Raw genomic sequence first — 18,521 nt, 5'->3', positions numbered from 1 at the left:
TTGGACGAGTGTCCACTAATGAAGTTAGAAACCAGATTCAATTTAGTCAGTTGTATATTAATATGTGAACAATTATTTATAGAAGCAAGATCCATACGAGATCTAACTAGATTGTTCTAGTGAAGTAAATGAACTCATACGAAAGTTATAGGTATAGAAGACAAACAAATGGTCACTTTATTAGTTGCATGTATTACGTATTTCTATATAGGTCATACATAGTGAGTTGATCGATTATTATTAATAAAATATCTCCGACTTATATAACAATATTACTGAAGAGAATAGCATTAACCTTGGATGCAGAGGTTCTGGATAACCACTTGAGTTCTTTACAAGTACACGATAGTGCCATTTAAGATTTAAGTGTACGTGAACTTCTAATCCTTTTGTATCAGTTTGTTCGAATGGCTGCTTTAACGCTATGTCAATCGAGTGACCTCAGCGACGCATCTATTGTGATACCTAAATGACAAGTTAATGAAACATGAACTTCAATTAATTAGAGTAAAAAAGTTTACCATTATTAACCGTATCAGTGTATGATAGTATCTATTTATTTATATTTTATGTATAAACGAATTCTAATATCCAAGACACCAAGTCAGTCGACGTCAATTTTATTAACATGTCACTTACATTGAGCTTGATTTTCTAAAGAAATTAAATAAATTATGAACTGCAAATAATGACTGGATGAAATACGTCATTTAATAAAGTATAGAGGACGGTAATGGGCAATCATAACTTGCCTAGTCTCTTTAAAGCTTGATGAGCAATATCATAAACGGCGACATCAAAACTCTTCCATTCAATACCTAATTGTTTTTGTGTTGCTATTGAATCATAACGAATCATAAGTTTGTCACAATTTTCAATTGCTGCAGGAATTGTACCTTTCACTTGTGGGAACTGTTTGTTAATCGAATTGGCAACCAGTTGGTCACTATAGGTCCCTGCAGACAATAACAATCTTTCACCATCAAGTCTGTCCTCCCGCATAGCCATAACATGTGCCAGAGCCACATCATCAACATGAACGTAACTCATTGCATAGTCTTGAGACAGTTTTTCAGTTGGTGGAAGGTACAAAATTTTATTGACATATTCACAAGAAACATTTAATGTATCTTTAACATCTTCGTCAAACATTTGTCTTCCAAATACCATAACTGGATTCACGGTAGTGAATTTGAAATCAACCTCATCTTTGTTTTCCTTTAAGAAATCCCAAGCAGCCTTTTCAGAATATGTCTTCGATCCAAAGTAGCACAGAAAAGAACTAGTCTTTGCCTGTTCCCATGTTATTGGATTCCAATCTTTCTCTGTCGTGATTGCTGAGTCGTCGTTGACATTTAACATTGCAACAATAGATGATGTCATCACAACATGTTTGACGCCTTTTGGAGCAAACTTTTTAATAGCACTTAATACACTTTTTGTACCATTGACTGCTGGTAACAAGTAATGGTTTTCAAAATCAGTGTTGCCTTCGTCAGGCAATGGAGAAGCCATATGTATGACATAGTCGATTTCGTTGCTATGTTTCTTTAACGTTTCGTCAAATGCATCTAGTTTGGTTATGTCAGTGACAAGTTCGAATGATAAATTTGGATTATTAAATTGTTTAATTATCTTATCAACTTTATCTTGCGATCTAACTGTTCCGATAACTTTATAATTCTGCGATAGCAATAAGTTAATTACATGTAAAGCAATGAAACCTGAAGCACCAGTAACTAAGACAGCCATTATTGTTGTTGTTATTTTATATCTTTTTACTTTTAGTTGTTGTTGATGTAGTATTAAGATACGTTGGCATTAAAACTACATAATGCCAAAAATAACATCTAAGTTACAATCGATCAAAGCCTACATGAATTGCTGTCATTTTATATCCCAAATAAATGCCTGGTTTTAACGCCCATTGAACTTCAAGCTTCAAGAAATTCTCTTATATCAATGGATGGTTAGTATGAGGATGGTTATTGATGCAAGCCTACCCGTCCCCACACACTCACCCATTCGAGCATACTTCAAGAAATACATTAATCATCATCCTGGTACTGACCAACTTGTAGATTCCAGACACACTGCATATGCAATGCGATGCCCAATCTCGCAGCGTCGGAGCGGAAATCGGAAACGAGAGGTGGTTGCCCATCAAGCGGACCTGTCGCCCATTAAAAAACGGTTCGCAGTGCATTTGCCTGCAACCATTCACAACACATTCACGTTCTGTAGGTTCATGAAACGATTGCTGATGAATGCAAGAAGTGTTGATATTTCAAGCATGCATTAAGAGTACGATGTTTGGTTGCCAATCTAGAGAGCCCCAACGTGCTTCTTGATGAGATAACTCTGTCACCCATCGAACCATGCTGGAATCTGTAGGATAGTGATACTTCAGGGTGCCGGATGTTTCCAATTTTACCTTGCCAGCCGAAGTTACAGATTCGAGTAACTGTGCATTTCTGTTGATTTCTAATCCTACTAATTTAATGTTTTCTTTTGATGAGCTACCAAAGACTCATCTGAAAACCCATGAACCGAGAAATTACAAATACATGATACCTATCGATAGCCAGAATGTATGCACGCAAGCTATCTTTAATTATTTTTCTTATAACATTGATCTAGCTACCGATGCTAAATTGTATTTTCTGCCATACTTTAAAAGAAAGGCAAGCTTTACTTGATTAATATTGAGCGATAAAAAGATTCATCCAGACACACCTTTGGCAGCTTGTCAAAATCTGAGGTTTATAACTAGAAGTTGAAGTATCCATTTTTTACTAATTATAAAGACAAAGTATAATTAGTAAGGTCAAATGAACTTGAAGACAATTGACAATATCATTGGCGGGTTCGTTATTGTTCTAGTATATTAATATTATCAACTTTTAAACGTACGTCATATATTTTGTTTTTTAATCAAACATTTCTGTAAAAATATATATTTTGCTCTTATATTTTTACTAATTTACCAAATTAGTCATCTTAAACTTGTAAATTAAGTTACTTAGTGACAACCTTTGGTTTAGTTAATGCATATTCTAGAAGAACAAAATATAAATAATACCATTTTTTGAATGGTGAAGGAAAAAAAAGTAAAAAGAAATGGACAAGTCCGGAGTCGAACCGAAGACCTCTCCCATGCTAAGGGAGCGCGCTACCAACTACGCCACATGCCCGTTATTTCTTTTGTTTGTTATTTTTAAAAGTTTACCTAACTAAATAAAGTATAAGTCTATTTTCATGAAGCTCCGTTTGTTTAAAAAATCAATATTTGAAGTATAAAAAAGGCTCATTTAAAGCAAGTACTTCTATATTTAATTGAAAGGGTTGTCATAAAAGTTGATATTCTTAGTCAATCTTGAGTAACAGGTGAAAGCATTTGACCATTAATAAGTTATTACACTCATATCCAAAATTTTATATATTCCTATCAACTGCATTTTACACATATAACAGTCAAATCATACTAAATGGAAGAAAGAGACCTAGAGACACAGCAACTTTTGAACCAACCTGCTGCACCTGAAAATGATATCAGGCAAAGAGCTCTCATACGGGAGAGAACGAAAAAGAGTGTAATAGTCTCATGTTTCTTTTTGGGGATTATCATCTTAACATCCTTCTATATATTCATAAAATCGAATATACCCCCTAATGATGTGATTCAGCAAAGTATTTTTGACATCTCCCAAGTTGAGGTCAATAGAGTAAGTCTAGACGGTTGGACAGATGGGGGAGATGCTTTAAATAATGATGGAGGAAAGTTTTTACAGATTTCTGCTTTTACTAATATCACACTGAATTATGATAAATGGAACTCTAAAAACTATACTTCGGAATTAACTGATTTCCAAAAAAAATCGTTAAGAAATATTAATGAGCACGTAATTAAAGAATTATGTATTGATTTTGAAAACATTTCCACATACAACGGTATGAACGAGGAATCGAAGGAATTAGGTACGATTTTCTTAAAGGACACAATTTGCATCAATGTGAGGAATAACATCACAACTCCTATCAAGATAACTTTATTATTGAAGCCCAACACGAAAAATATTGTCGATGTGCTGAAAAAAATATGGAAGAAAGATTACGACCATTTAAATATTTGGTCTGATATGTCACTCAAATTGTCTAAAAAGAGCTATTTACTATTTGGTGCTAATTTAAGATTCTATACATTGGATAATATTAAACTTAATTGGCAAAAATTTATTAATTGGAAAAAGAATGAAGAAGGCGCTGATCAGCTTAGGCATCTCTTTGACAACATAACTATAAACAGCATTAGAGTAACTGATTCAGAAACTGGTTTTGATGCGGATTTTACAGCAGAAATACCTACCTTTATAGATTATTCTAAATTAATCGAAATACCCCGAAACATGAAGTTGCCAAAGTTGAAATGGCAATTAAAATTACCAAATTGTAATGGTGTCTTTGATATTTCCCTTCATAATATAGATCTGTTAACTAACTCATTCCCTATACGAAATGTGGAAAAAATTAAAATTGGAGGATCTGCTAGTATTTTTGACTTCTTTCCAAATGAATTAATGAACGACATTTGCTGGTACAATGATGAAAATATACAAACCCCAATGTCAAGGTTAATTGATAAACTTCTAAACTCTACTGAACTAATAACAATCCAGACTAAACCATCCCTAGTAGAAGATGAAAATTGTCAGAATTGCCTTATACCTGGACAAATTATGAAAGAAGCTTTTGATGTATTTCCATTCTTGCCCGTTAAGGCTAACATAACGGCAAACTTTGATAAGCTAGTTGACAATTTTACAATAGAGGACTTAAAGATAAAATGGATAAATACTGATTCAGGACAGAGGAAGTTATCCATGGTAGGAAAACTAATAGGTTTACTGAATTTATCTTTTTATCAGACCTCTGGCCAAAAAATATCTGTTCAAAATTTAAAAGGTAATATTTCACTATATCATAATGAGATACATTTCTTGTCACTTCCAATGAAAGTTTGGCACAATGCTACATCTGAAATCATCCATGACATAAACGATGGGCATAGTTTAATGAAGTTATATTTAGAATTGCCTAATGATGAAATCGAAATTATTAATAAATGGGAGCTAACAAAATTCCTGAACGAAATAATGTTTGGGGGAAGTTCTTTAGTGCACGCTATAATGGATTTGGATGTGAATATTAAAACGATTGTTGGAGAAATTGTTTTATTTGGAGTAAAAACTGAAAATGATGTAATAGTTAGGTGAATAATTTTACTTATTATTTTAGAAATAATGACACCTAATTAAAATTATATTCGAATGCATTAAAAAATTAATCTGTCTAAGAATATTATGATATATAAATTGTGTAAAGTACTCATTGTATTTCAACTCTGTTCTTCGTTTAACCTGTATTTGACAAATGTTTTGAAGTATCTACATTGTTCTTTAACCTTGGAATATTTCTGTTTGAAAGCATCTCTAATTGGAATAGTTTCTAAATATTTATCCGAAGCTAAGTTCTCTGTAATCGTTTCAATATTATTGTACTTCCAATTATCTACTATGTCTCTTTTGATATTCCATGGTTTTTCATAAGTTATCGAAGACTTCCTACTATTTGTTATTAAGGCTGAAGATTTAAGCTCTTCAGTGCTGTGGAAAACAAAATTATCTGTTGACATGTAATTATTCGATTTTTTAGAAAGTTCTTCGGCTCCATAACTATTTTGTAAATTTAACGTTGTTTGTGGTCGCAATACATTATAAATTACCGGAGTCTCCGGATATTCTAACAGTTTTAATTCCATCGAAGCAATTGATAATCTATCTACAGTTTTGCTCAGCTCCTTTAAAATATTTTCTTGAACAGGGCTTTTTTCAATTAAAACTATTTCACTTGAATATTGTTGCAATAATTCCCCTGAGTCTTCAATAGAATCATCCATTGCCGTGGCTTCCAAACCTGTAGTAACTTCTCTGCCTTTGATATAACCTTCATCAACATCAATGAGACTTTTTGAATCTTGCACAACCTCATTTTGGTTTACTTTATTATGTGTTTCTTTCTCAAATAAATTTAACATATTTAAATTCCTTTGCGGGAGACCATTATTGTTTGTGACATTTTTTAGAATAGTTCTATTATTCAATTTAAGTTTTGATTGTAATTTTTTTGGGGATGATTCCTCAGTGAGGCTACCAATATAATCTATTTTATCTTTATCACACCAATTGAATTGCAATGGGGACTCCAATGGAGAGATAACTAAATTCCGATCTTGCAGGAATATGAAATTCATATCACTGCCTTCATCTAATTCAATTTTGAAACAGCGATAACTGTTATTTAGTCCTAATTGATCATGAAAATATGTGAATTCTTTACCTGCTAGTAAATATTTTCTTGGAAATGCTTTTGGAACTAAAATAAAATTCTGTGTTGGTCTACTAAATTCATTTAAACCGACATCAAGATGGAAAAATAACAATTTTTGTGAAAAATCCCAGTTGTCATACTTTGTAATTCCAAAATCTGGTTGTAAATTTATAATACCTCTTCTAATGTTGACCAATATTGTATTATAATACCATGATAATTCCTCATATATATAGTTGTAAATATCAATAATTTCTACCTGTCGGTAATCGTTTTCGAAAGTATACTCGAGTTGAAATAATTTAATGTCTAAAAAATAAATAGTAAGGCAAGATTTAATAACATCACCTACACTTTTTATCTGTTTCAACACGGCAATGAGAAGTAATAATTTTTGCAATATCCATTCATTATTGATTATAAAATCATCAACAACCAACGTTTCAATCCTTGCATCAATCCCCTCAATTGCAAAATTCTTCAAATAATTCAACTGAAGTTGTATCAAGTCTTTCTTATCCAAGCCAGTTGCATCTTTTTTAATCCAATAGAAATGAAGAACTTCAACGTATAATTCTCCAAAAGTTTCATTAATTGGATAATATCGACGTCTTCCTGAAAAATCTAAAAACATTATTCCTACTGCTTCCACTTATCTAGCTAGTAAATAACGTATTCTCAATCTGACTCTATTGCTAGAGAAAACTATACTTTACAAAAAAAGGCAGTATTCTATAAACTTTATCATTTTATATATCATTTTATATACCTTTTAATTGATTCATAATTTTGTGACACTTTCAAATTGAATAAGATATGTGACGTTACTGAGATTTCGATCACATGATGAAAATCTTCCTTTGACCGCTTGAGGGTCTCAAATTAAGGGTATCTGCATTCACATATGTATATAAATAGAATAAGGAAAGAGGAATGACAACTTTTTCAGTGAATATTCTTCTTCTTTTAATCAAATATCCATATTCATTGATTTCTATATAATTGATATATCCTATGAAACATTAATATTAAACATTTATTTTCAGATAACGGTATTTATCAAAACCGAATTACAATAACTTCAAGTAAGAGGTTCTGTGGCGAACAACACTATACATGGATTGAACACCATCGAGTACTAATCTAATGCATAAAAAAGAGTAGTTACGAACCTACCAAAATGTTGAATACATTCTTTACATTTTACAGAAATTCTATCAATAAGAGACCTGTCCTGACTAATTCATTAACTACCGGGTTTCTGTTTGCCACTGGTGATGTACTAGCACAGAAGTTATTTCCCAATTCCCGGAGCAGTGGAACTGAAATCAGCTCAAAAGCAACTAGGTATGACTATAGAAGGACCTTAAATTCAATAATATATGGATCAGTAATTTTTTCACCAATTGGTCTAAGGTGGTACCAATTGTTGAGCAAAATTAAAACTAATTACAAGATTTTAAATTTCTCTGCTATTAAGTCATTCGAAAACAAATTTAAAATCAACATCAAAAATACAATCTTACGGGTCGGCGTTGATCAGTTATTATTTGCACCACTCTCAATTCCATTCTATTTCATCTGCATGTCAGTTTTGGAGCACCCCACCAATAAAATACCAGTCCATGTGCCAGAGATTAAAGAAAAATTAAACAAATTATGGTTGAGTACTTTGTTAACAAACTGGAAAATATGGCCATTTTTCCAATTAATTAATTTTTCAATAATTCCATTACAATTTAGATTATTAACTGTGAATTTTATGGCAATATTTTGGAACACATATCTATCTTACACTAATAACTATAGAACACCAATAGCAAAAAAACCAGTATATTACCCACCTTTGAACGAATAAACGAAACAATACTGAGCCAAAGATATACTGTCAATGAAACAGTAGCGCTTTTTTTAGGTATCACAAACTTTATCAATTTAGAAACTATATAAATGCTGTTCCCGTATGTTTTTAAATAAATAAAGGAATAATGTTACTTAGTTTTGAAACGTTTCCGTCAAACTTTTGATAATGTGAATACATTTCGTGGTTGTTAATATATGAAACCTACTGGTGATTTTTAAAGAATTGGAAAACACTAGAAATTATTTCCAGATTGTTAACAGATGACTAAGTTCGAATTTTGTTTTTTTTAGGTGCATTTATCATACAAGTACATTTTATCTTCTTTGTAATTTTATGAATAAAACATGCAAATAAAAAAATTATAATCTTTTGAATAAACACTAGCCTTAATACAAATATGTAGAATATGATTACTTTAACTAAATTATTACTACGTTTAAATGAATTTCTATATAATAAGTAAGACAATATTTGCTTATATCTCTTCGTTGCAATTTAGGTCTTTTTCAACATTTCTGCGTTCTTGAACTTCACCCATTATTAACTTATTTGAAAATATTAATTTAAACAGAACACTTTGTAATAAATTATCATTGATAACAAACTAATAATATAAAACTCTAATTCAATTGATTTTAGTTGATTAACAATTCAATTATGGTTCAGTACCTGTTTTATGATAATTATTTTTAAATTGAAGACTGTATAATTACAACTATAATTGGAATATTTTAAATTTTGACTAGTTATCGAAATAGGGATATACATTAGTAATATATGATTATAAGGACAGATAAAATAATATTACTTTAGTGTAGCAAATTATAAAATTACATGTTATAAGAATAATCGAAATCTATATTTGAATATTTTATAGCTAGTTAACCCCTACGCTACGCTTATATCATTATAATGGAAAATAATTTCATGAATGAAAGTATTAATAAAAATAATCATTCATCAATAAAAAATTGCACCTTGAAGATGAGAACGGAACCAGAGAACCTTTCTACCAATGAGGTGAACTCATCAAATCAGTCAAGTGAAAATACTGAGAATCACAGTGAGGAAATGAATCTTACTCAAAATAGCTCTCCAAGCACTGACGATACAAAGCCTAAGATGAAGAGGAAACGTAATAGAATCCCGTTGAGTTGCACAATCTGTAGGAAAAGAAAGGTAAAATGTGATAAAACAAGGCCCCATTGTGACCCATGCTCTAAAACAGGTGTTGCTCATTTATGTCATTACATGGAGCAAACATGGGCAGAAGAAGCTGAAAAAGAGTTATCAAAAGAGAATGAATTACAGCAATTAAAGGAAAGGGTAAAATCCTTAGAAAAAACAATAGTCAAGTTACGAAACCAACATGAAATGATTAATGACAACATGGATAATGACAATATAAAAGATAAAGAGATAACAGTAAAAAGAGAAAGCTTACATATCCCTTCCATCGCAATGACCGATGGTAAAATGAATAAAGTAACATTTAAGAATGATGCTTTGCTTTTTAAAACAAGTGAGAGCGTTTCAAAGGGACAACTTTCTCTATCAGCTACAAACAGTAACAGTAAATATGCCAACGATGAATTGGATTTAACTAGAAACTTTGATATGTTACATATTAAGAGCACGGGAACTGTTCATTTAGGTGCAACCCATTGGTTAGCCATTATGAAGGGTGATCCTTATCTTAAATTATTGTGGGGACATATTTTTTCAATGAGAGAAAAATTAAATGAATGGTACCTGAAGAAAAATTCAGCAATGATCAAAAATAATAACAATTTGAAAAGTTTACAACCTTTAGGAAGATGCCCTGTAATAAATAGTGAGCAAAAAAAGTTGTCTCTAGAAGATTCATCCCCTAACACTAATTGTAATACCGAAATAAATGCTAGCTCTAATTTGAACAGAACGAAGATATTAGATATAACTTCCACTTCGAAAAATAGAAGTTTGAATTCGACAAAAGCTCCTAACAAATGCCCAATAGATCATACAAAATACCAAGAGTTAGCCATTACTAGTAAAGTAAACAATCAACCTATAACTTCAGCTTCTATACAAAAAAGTGAGGAAGAAAAAATTCCAATAATACAAATGACTTCGCCAAAAATTATCAAAAACATTCCACTAGAATCCACTAATCCACTACCTTCTTTTCATTCACTGGCCTCAAAATTCCCAATTGTACACGATGCAAATAATAACATCAATTCATCTGAAGTTGGTAAAAAGAAAAGAAAATTGAACATTAGTGATGACGCTAGTTTGAATGATAGTTCAATTCACATGCTTTCAAAAGATCTAACAATAAAAAAGGTCTGTGATCTATTACCTCCAATTGACATTATAGAATTATACCTAAATTATTTCTTTAATCATATTTATCCTTTTATCCCAATTTTAGATGAATCAACTTTTAGAGATAATACCAAAATTATTCTTGGAGTATGCCCGGTAAACAATGAGAAGGATACTATTACAAATAAAATATCTAGAGTGACAAAATTAAAGATTACAAAACAGGCAGATTATTGCATCCTTGGTATTTTATTGATTATCCTAAGAATAACTTGGCTATCACTACCATCAAATTCAAGTAAGATTAATTTGGGAGACAATGATAAAGTTACAACTGCTTCAAAAAAGGCCTCTACAGGGACTAATAGTCAAGAAAAAGACGAATGTTTATTGATGAAGCATGAAATTAAAAAGGAAGCGATAAATCTGGTGGGAAAACGTCTGATTAGATTTGATGAGTTATCGAGTATATCTAATAATAATGTTAGCCTAGTTACTATTCAATTTGCCATATTTTTAAAGCTATATTTGATGTGTTGTCCCAACGAAGCAAATGATTTATCAATTTCCCCTATTTCAAATACAGGAAATAGCCAAGACAATGAATCACATCAGGTTTTATTATCAAGCATCATTCAAATGTGCTTAAGCTGTGGACTACATAGAGATCCTGATAACTTTCCTCAATTGAATTCAGTGACATCAAATGATTCAACCTTATCGACTTTTTCTACTGATCCAACCTCTTTATCTAATAATCAACAGTCTCAAACAGAAAGATTCAAACATACGTGGAGAAAGACCTGGTATTACGTGGTTTCTCTGGACGTTGATCAATCCCTCTCCTTGGGTATTCCAAGATTATTAAGAAATCTGAATGACTTTAGTGATACAAAGTTACCATCTGCTTCCAAATTAGATTATGTGAGCGATATCAAGGAGTTAGTTATTGTCAAGAATTATACTTTATTTTTTCAGATAGATTTGGTGATAATTAGTGTATTGAATCATATCTTGAATATATCGATTGCAAAGAAAGTAAAAAAACATCAATTAGATAGCCTGATTATGTCACTAAAAGAGTTAACTGAAGGTTCTAAAAGTATATTTGCAGTTATATCTAATTTACATGACGAGAATTTGCTAAATAAAAGCGAGGGAGTTATTGATAACATGAATATTGATAAAAATTATGGGCTATCAACAATGGATGAATTAATATACAATAACGGTATTAAATCTACTAAATATGATAGTGACAAATATCTAGAGAATGGTCATATCACTGCTACAAAAGCATTATTCTTTTCTAAACATATGCTGATAAGAATGTTGTTGTATATCGTATCGTATATTTTATTCACGTATTACGAGCCTCTCGGTAACGAAAACCCTGAAACCACCATTATCGCCAAAGAATATGCCCAAAAGACATTAAATTATGCAATGGATGGTTATAAAAATTGTTTATTGTTTTTTGAAAAAACTGGTTCTTCTGGATGTTGCAACTCAATTTTTAACTTTATGGGTGTAGTATTAGCCCCTCGTTGTTTAGATATTGGGAATCGTGCTATTCAGTTTATGATCTGCTTAATAATGCGTTCAAAATGTGGGCCATTATCAGGTATGGGTGAGAGTACAGTACTTTCAACTTCCGGAACTAACAGCAATGATGATGATACTCAGAATAAAGTCAAAGAATTTAAGCGAACTTCTCTATCTGTAGCTAAATCTTTTCCAAATGCCGAACTAGACATTAATGGAAATTTAACAGATATTCTCACTTCCAAAATGATTGTTTTTCACAAACTTGCTAGTCAACTTTCCTCTAAATACCCATATGCCAACAGAAATGTAAAATCAACTGCTTTCTTCCTGTCATTGCTGGCACCAGAAACATTGAAGAACGAGATTAGTAAGACTTCAAGAGATATTTCAAAAATTTCTGGAATTCTAAAAAATGTTCCTTCTTTACTTCTATCGGGGGATAAAGATAGCTTACAGAGATGCCCTGTATATCAAGACGCATTAGGATTTGTAGATAATAAACCTGGAAAGGTTTCAAGTTTATTAAATCCATCCCAGACCATTCAAAAATCATATAGCGCAGGGAGATATGAACTTCCACCATTAAAATCATATATGCCTGTAACATACAGTAATGAGAGTTCCCCGCAATCAACATTGGACCCTGAAATCAAAAGAAGAAAAATTGATGCAGAAGCTACCGAATTTATTACAAATTCTATAAATAATATTTCGCTCCCCGTTTTACCTTCATATCAGCCTAATAGTAATTCTTCGATTGGATATCAAAATGCTAATAGGAATACTGATACAGTAAACCAATCAATGACAATGGATTCTAATCCACAAATTAATGGATTTAATAGCGGCATAGAATTTTTGGATAATATGGATCAAGCAACGAGTTCCTCAGTTAACATGGAAAATAATCCGCCAAACCAAAATACTGTAACACAATTTGCACCAGATTTTGAAGAGTTTATAGCTGAAAATTCCAACTTTAATGGAATGGTTCTCAACCCAAATAGTTTAGTTGAAGTATTTGGAATGAATTTAGAAGATCCTGCAATTCCTGGTAATTTAGGCTCGACTGACTTTTTACCCATTGATAATATAGGTTTTGAAGGAATTGCCGACTTAGACAATTCAGACTTTTGGTCAAACGCTGATAGAAATACTATGAGTTATTTGTAAATAAATTATATTTAGAAAAATATTATATTTAAAGAAATGTTATATTTATGATTTAATTACGTGATTTATGAATATATTTTCGTAAAATTATATAGATTATGCAAAACAAGTAGTTTCCTTTCATTTGTTAAATTGCATATTCTTTATCTAATAATGGTAGATTCTATTTATATTAGCTTTTAAAAAGAATATGGTTCTGAAGCAAAGTTAATTCCAGATTTACTTGCATAAACTTTAGAAGATTTAACAAAGGAGTCAGGACCACATGCCAGCAACCACGTTTTTTCAGTACCGTTAGTTTTGTCAACAAAAGTTGATAAATCTGTAGCCCAATCGATTCTTCTCCCAAATTTTATACTTCCAAAATTGTATTTGTCTTGTATGCTATTTTCAATTGAATTCATATCTTGCAACTCAATGTTATCATCATCAAAATTACTGACAGCTTGAGTTGAATTAGTGATATAAACTTCAATGTTTCTTAAAAAACAATTATCATTCATTAGATTAGTAATTGATGTGAGTTTTTCAAACAGCTCCAAAGACATTTTGTGCTTAACTATCCATACCAATTTTATGTATTGAATATCTTGTTCACCATTTTGCAATTTCTTTAAAAAATATCTATACAATGGTAAACCAAACGATATCCCAGTACCGGCACAAGTAATACATATCCGATTAGCCTCTGTTAAACATATTTTTGGAACTGATGGATTAAATTCGTTTACTACTGTGTAATTTCGTTCCATATGCAATCTGAAGGAACTTTTCGAAATATGTTCTAACAGCACTAATTCAATATGATCATCTGTCGGTAGAGATATAACAGTATATGGATGAGATGGCAAGAGCCAATATAATGGATTTATGATACTATATGAGCTAATTCTAATGTGACACGCAGGTATGAATTCAGATCCAATTGCTTTTCTTTCTAGTTTCACGCAAACTAATGATTGGGCTTCATGATGATGTGTGAAGCTCTCTCTACTTACAAGTTGGACTGCTGTTGCATTAATAATTTTTTGATAACATATTGCAGCCAATATCGTAATATTTATAATGAAATATGGGATGGAGACTCCAGGTCTTGCATGTATTGGGGTAAAAAATACAAATGCAATATTTGAAAAGTTGTGTAATATATAAAACACATTATAATTCCATCTTCTTAATGGACCTAATGAGAAAACCATCAAAATTACAGATATTATCGATATTGCCAACCCTACTGCATTGTAATTGTTTTGTAACTTGATGTTTATAGAAACAGTTGGACTTGGATTGACCTTCCACCAGATCAAAAATGCAATACCATGAACCAACGAAATTATCACAATGAATCGAGATAGCCATTTATGAATTGGAATAAAATCTGTATACGTATAATTTTTAGTTAGTAACCAATTAGGTCTCAACATGAGTATGAGATTGAGAGTAATGAGAACATAGCTCAGTCTTCCAAGTCTTTTGAAGAATACAGTAGGCTTTGAATACTTGGGATCATAAAATGGAATGACTATTGCGAAACCAATTAGTAACATGTGAACATATGGATTCAAGTCGTAAACAGCTCTTACTATTTTAGTAGTATTTTCCTTTATGACAACATATCTTCTTAAAAGTAATAAAAAACAATATACAATATGCATATCATCAACACGTAGTAACCATAGCTAATATTTGCGAAATGAGTTTCACTATGACGTTTTAATAAAATATTTTCCATGTTTTTCAGCATGTGCCAATTGAAAGCCACTCTTATACCGATCAAGGTGTATGAGAATCCTTCTAGAGCAGTAGTTTACCCTTTAATAGTCATACAGTCGACAGTGGAATCTTCAGATTTTATAATTGCATAATCAGTTCTTTTATGTCAATGCATTTTTCAAACATCGCGCTTAAGATTCAAAAGGTGCAATATTCTAAAGAGTGACAAACAATGGTGAAAGAGGTGTCAGACACCTTAAACAACTTACATGATCGATGGTGTCACACTTATGAACTCAATAAACTCCGATATGGCTATTTAAGGTTCAGGCTTACCTCGAACTGTCCGAGAACATTTATTTATCTGGGAAATGGACATTAAGCTTTCCCAAAAGCTGATATTTAGACATATAAATTTGAAGTATTTTATTTTTCTTTTGGAAAATGATATCAAATATGTATGGCATACTCCAAATTATCAGTTTAACCTTCAGATTTGAAGTAAATTAATCCTGTTATTTATATTTCAAGATATTTCAAGATATTGCAAGATAACAGCAGAACCAACAAGGAAGGATGTATATTCCCATCATTCATTTACAAGGAAGCTCCCATGCTGCTACATTCAATATGTAAAATTAAAATACGACTATATGTGGTGACGGAGTCTCGTTATAAGATAAATCTGTTTATGATTTTTTCGCTGCTATTCTAGCGAAGCATAACGGTATTTTTCCAACATATATTGCTGACTATTAAAGTCCTAACAAAGGCACGAAACGAGAAGCAAAAGTGGCTCTAGAACAATGAATGTCACTTACCCACTGTGAACTGTCATCGACACATTCTGGTAATCTGAAGTCACGAAGAGAACTCATTAACTTCTCCACATCTTATGCAAGACCGACTTAGTGATATAATCAGCTTGATATTACCCAATCTTTCCCAAAGAAAACGTATATGTTTATAACCATAGTAAATATGTTTTATATCTATCCTTAGAAGATGTACTCCACCAAATAAGCAAATATTTACTGACGTTTACTCGATGACTGATATACAGTTTACGTCTTTTTGTCGTTCACAGTGATAGAATTTCTAATTGGTCCGTTGAGCCAAATCGTTAGAAAGCACTCCACATAATTGGACTAGTAGTTTGCCAAATGATTGAACCTCTTGCAATTGATATATACATCGATTGCAAAGGGTCGAATAGTCGATCCAGGTAAATATAAACAGACACAAATATATATTGTTTTAGACAAAGGCATAATAGAGGTTCAATAGCAATTTGTGGAATTCTGTTAGTACAAGATCTTCAACAACAAGAACAACAATAATTTGATCATGGGCGGACAAGCTTCGAAGTCTTCGGAAACTCAGGTATTTATACCCAGATCCCAAGTAGATTTTTCAGAATCACTACTTGCAACGTTAGAATCCTCGAAGGAAACTGATTATACTAGAAGTCAAATTGCAGAAAGATACATCGAGCAGAGAGTCTCAGATAGATTGAGCCAATTAGAAGAAGATACTTTGAAAAAATTCGAGACTAAGTTGGAACTTTCATTGAACTCAAACACTGAAGATTCTACAAAAGAACCTATACTCTCTACTAAACTTTTACAAAATAAAATTGAAGAATTAAATAAAAGATTATCACTATTTGAAAATAAAGACAGTGAAAAGAAGATTACATTGCAATCATTAGATGATGATAAAGGTGTAAGAAGAGAATTGCTGAAATGTTTGCTAGATAACTCAGGTAAACCATTGAATTGCTACGATCTAATACAACAATTCAAGCAAAAGGTATCTGAAAGTACACCTTGATTGGAAACGCTCAGCAACATCATAGTTCTCCACTGATGTTAACCATAAGTATGGTTAATTTTACTCTTTTAAATATTTCAAGATAGTTATATATTCATTACTTCCCTTACATTTTATTGTTTTAATTTTGTAGAAATATAAATATTCAACAAACTATATCTTATTCCAGTGACAAGGTTATACTGCAAAGATGATAATATTAAGTTTCCAGAAATGCAATGCAATGAATTAAGTCATTTATAGAAAATATATAAGAATCATCAGTGTGAGTAAGTTCCAAAGTGGTCGAAATAGTACCAATCTTATGTAATATATATATTTACGACAATCATGACTTTGGAATATTCTATAAACAATCATTGACACTATGGTATTAACAAGATTAGAAGATAGTATAATGATAAAAAGACCATGCATTAGTTACGGGGCTGGAGATTGAGCTGATAAATAACTTAATTACCAAACCAGGTCCTCAGGTATATAAAGAAAAGATTTCTTGCTTTAAGGTCTTATTGAGTTTGTCATAATTATTGCAAATATATATAATAAAAGGCCAATCAGTCTCACAACTAAACAAAGTGCTTAGAGATATAACGGATGTATATATGAACAATATGAGCCGCAGTTACGGTATTACTAACAATCGCTTCTATTGGATTGATATCAAAGTGAACTTTGACACCCCAACATGAGGATTCTACAATGGAACTACTATTAAATATATAAATTGGAACAAAAATAATATTCAAATATGATTAAGTTGCAAATTTATAACGTCAAGAAAACAAAAAATACATGCGCAAGCCCGGAATCGAACCGGGGGCCCAACGATGGCAACGTTGGATTTTACCACTAAACCACTTGCGCTACTAATTTAATGTCAATTGAACTTAAGATTAACCTAACTGCCGTTCAAAAAAGAGACGTATGCTGCTATACATTGGCACTTGTTGGAAATGACACTGTTCGTATAAGTGACTATACTGCTCAATAGTTGAATTCATTGCTTTAATATATTAAAATGTAGTTAAATTATATACTCTATAATTAGATTAATCTCTCTGTGTTGGAAATGAGACTGGTCGTATAAGTGACTATACGATACCAGATATTACCTCTTTAGGAGACTATTGTTGCCAACCTGAAACAATAGTGCCTGCAAGAATGTAATAGCAGAATTTCTAATGCATAAATAGCACTGTAGAACCATCAGTCTGCCGTACATGTTCAATTCGACGACGTCGTCTCGTTGGACAGAACGGTAGATTGAAATATTATGTATATATAAACCCCGGTAATCAATAGCTAATAATTCATTGATCCAGGTCCAAGAGACCAGAGTGCTCAACAGTTGTGTTCATTGCCTTAATATATTAAAATGTTGTTAGATTATATACTTTATATCTAAATTAACCTCTCTGGTCTCTTGGACCTGGATCAATGAATTATTAGCTATTGATTACCGGGGTTTATATATACATAATATTTCAATCTACCGTTCTGTCCAACGAGACGACGTCGTCGAATTGAACATGTACGGCAGACTGATGGTTCTACAGTGCTATTTATGCATTAGAAATTCTGCTATTACATTCTTGCAGGCACTATTGTTTCAGGTTTGCAACAATAGTCTCGTATAGAGGTAATATCTGGTATCGTATAGTCACTTATACGACCAGTCTCATTTCCAACA

The 18,521-nt window shown here is 31.7% G+C and overlaps 7 protein-coding genes and 2 non-coding genes across 9 annotated transcripts; 4 read left to right on the top strand and 5 right to left on the bottom strand.

Moving 5' to 3' along the window:
* Window positions 1-741: 741 nt before the first annotated feature.
* TPHA0O00640 (SDR family oxidoreductase) lies at window positions 742-1,752 on the bottom strand (the record flags this gene model as incomplete). The annotated part of the gene is made up of 1 exon (XM_003688420.1): window positions 742-1,752. The coding sequence occupies one exon, from the start codon at window positions 1,750-1,752 to the stop codon at window positions 742-744; it is 1,011 nt and encodes a 336-aa protein (XP_003688468.1).
* Window positions 1,753-3,121: 1,369 nt separating this feature from the next.
* Window positions 3,122-3,194, bottom strand: TPHA0Otrna7A. Its single transcript has one exon. It is a non-coding gene; the product is annotated as a tRNA-Ala (tRNA).
* Window positions 3,195-3,488: 294 nt separating this feature from the next.
* TAG1 (Tag1p) lies at window positions 3,489-5,273 on the top strand (the record flags this gene model as incomplete). The annotated part of the gene is made up of 1 exon (XM_003688419.1): window positions 3,489-5,273. One exon carries the CDS (start codon window positions 3,489-3,491, stop codon window positions 5,271-5,273), a length of 1,785 nt encoding a protein of 594 aa, XP_003688467.1.
* A 122-nt stretch (window positions 5,274-5,395) lies between these two features.
* TPHA0O00620 (uncharacterized protein) lies at window positions 5,396-7,021 on the bottom strand (the record flags this gene model as incomplete). The annotated part of the gene is made up of 1 exon (XM_003688418.1): window positions 5,396-7,021. One exon carries the CDS (start codon window positions 7,019-7,021, stop codon window positions 5,396-5,398), a length of 1,626 nt encoding a protein of 541 aa, XP_003688466.1.
* A 546-nt stretch (window positions 7,022-7,567) lies between these two features.
* Window positions 7,568-8,245, top strand: SYM1 (ethanol metabolism protein; the record flags this gene model as incomplete). The annotated part of the gene is made up of 1 exon (XM_003688417.1): window positions 7,568-8,245. The coding sequence occupies one exon, from the start codon at window positions 7,568-7,570 to the stop codon at window positions 8,243-8,245; it is 678 nt and encodes a 225-aa protein (XP_003688465.1).
* Window positions 8,246-9,163: 918 nt separating this feature from the next.
* TPHA0O00600 (uncharacterized protein) lies at window positions 9,164-13,282 on the top strand (the record flags this gene model as incomplete). The annotated part of the gene is made up of 1 exon (XM_003688416.1): window positions 9,164-13,282. The coding sequence occupies one exon, from the start codon at window positions 9,164-9,166 to the stop codon at window positions 13,280-13,282; it is 4,119 nt and encodes a 1,372-aa protein (XP_003688464.1).
* A 179-nt stretch (window positions 13,283-13,461) lies between these two features.
* AIM14 (putative metalloreductase) lies at window positions 13,462-14,937 on the bottom strand (the record flags this gene model as incomplete). The annotated part of the gene is made up of 1 exon (XM_003688415.1): window positions 13,462-14,937. One exon carries the CDS (start codon window positions 14,935-14,937, stop codon window positions 13,462-13,464), a length of 1,476 nt encoding a protein of 491 aa, XP_003688463.1.
* A 1,405-nt stretch (window positions 14,938-16,342) lies between these two features.
* MIC19 (Mic19p) lies at window positions 16,343-16,828 on the top strand (the record flags this gene model as incomplete). Its single annotated transcript, XM_003688414.1, has 1 exon — window positions 16,343-16,828. The coding sequence occupies one exon, from the start codon at window positions 16,343-16,345 to the stop codon at window positions 16,826-16,828; it is 486 nt and encodes a 161-aa protein (XP_003688462.1).
* Window positions 16,829-17,624: 796 nt separating this feature from the next.
* TPHA0Otrna8G lies at window positions 17,625-17,695 on the bottom strand. The gene has a single exon. It is a non-coding gene; the product is annotated as a tRNA-Gly (tRNA).
* Between the last annotated feature and the right edge of the window lie 826 nt (window positions 17,696-18,521).

This window comes from Tetrapisispora phaffii, chromosome 15, assembly GCF_000236905.1.
Source record: "Tetrapisispora phaffii CBS 4417 chromosome 15, complete genome".
Classification (NCBI taxonomy): Eukaryota; Fungi; Ascomycota; class Saccharomycetes; order Saccharomycetales; family Saccharomycetaceae; genus Tetrapisispora; species Tetrapisispora phaffii.
Note: the sequence above shows the minus strand (reverse complement) of the source record. Positions and strands in the feature narration are given on the sequence as shown.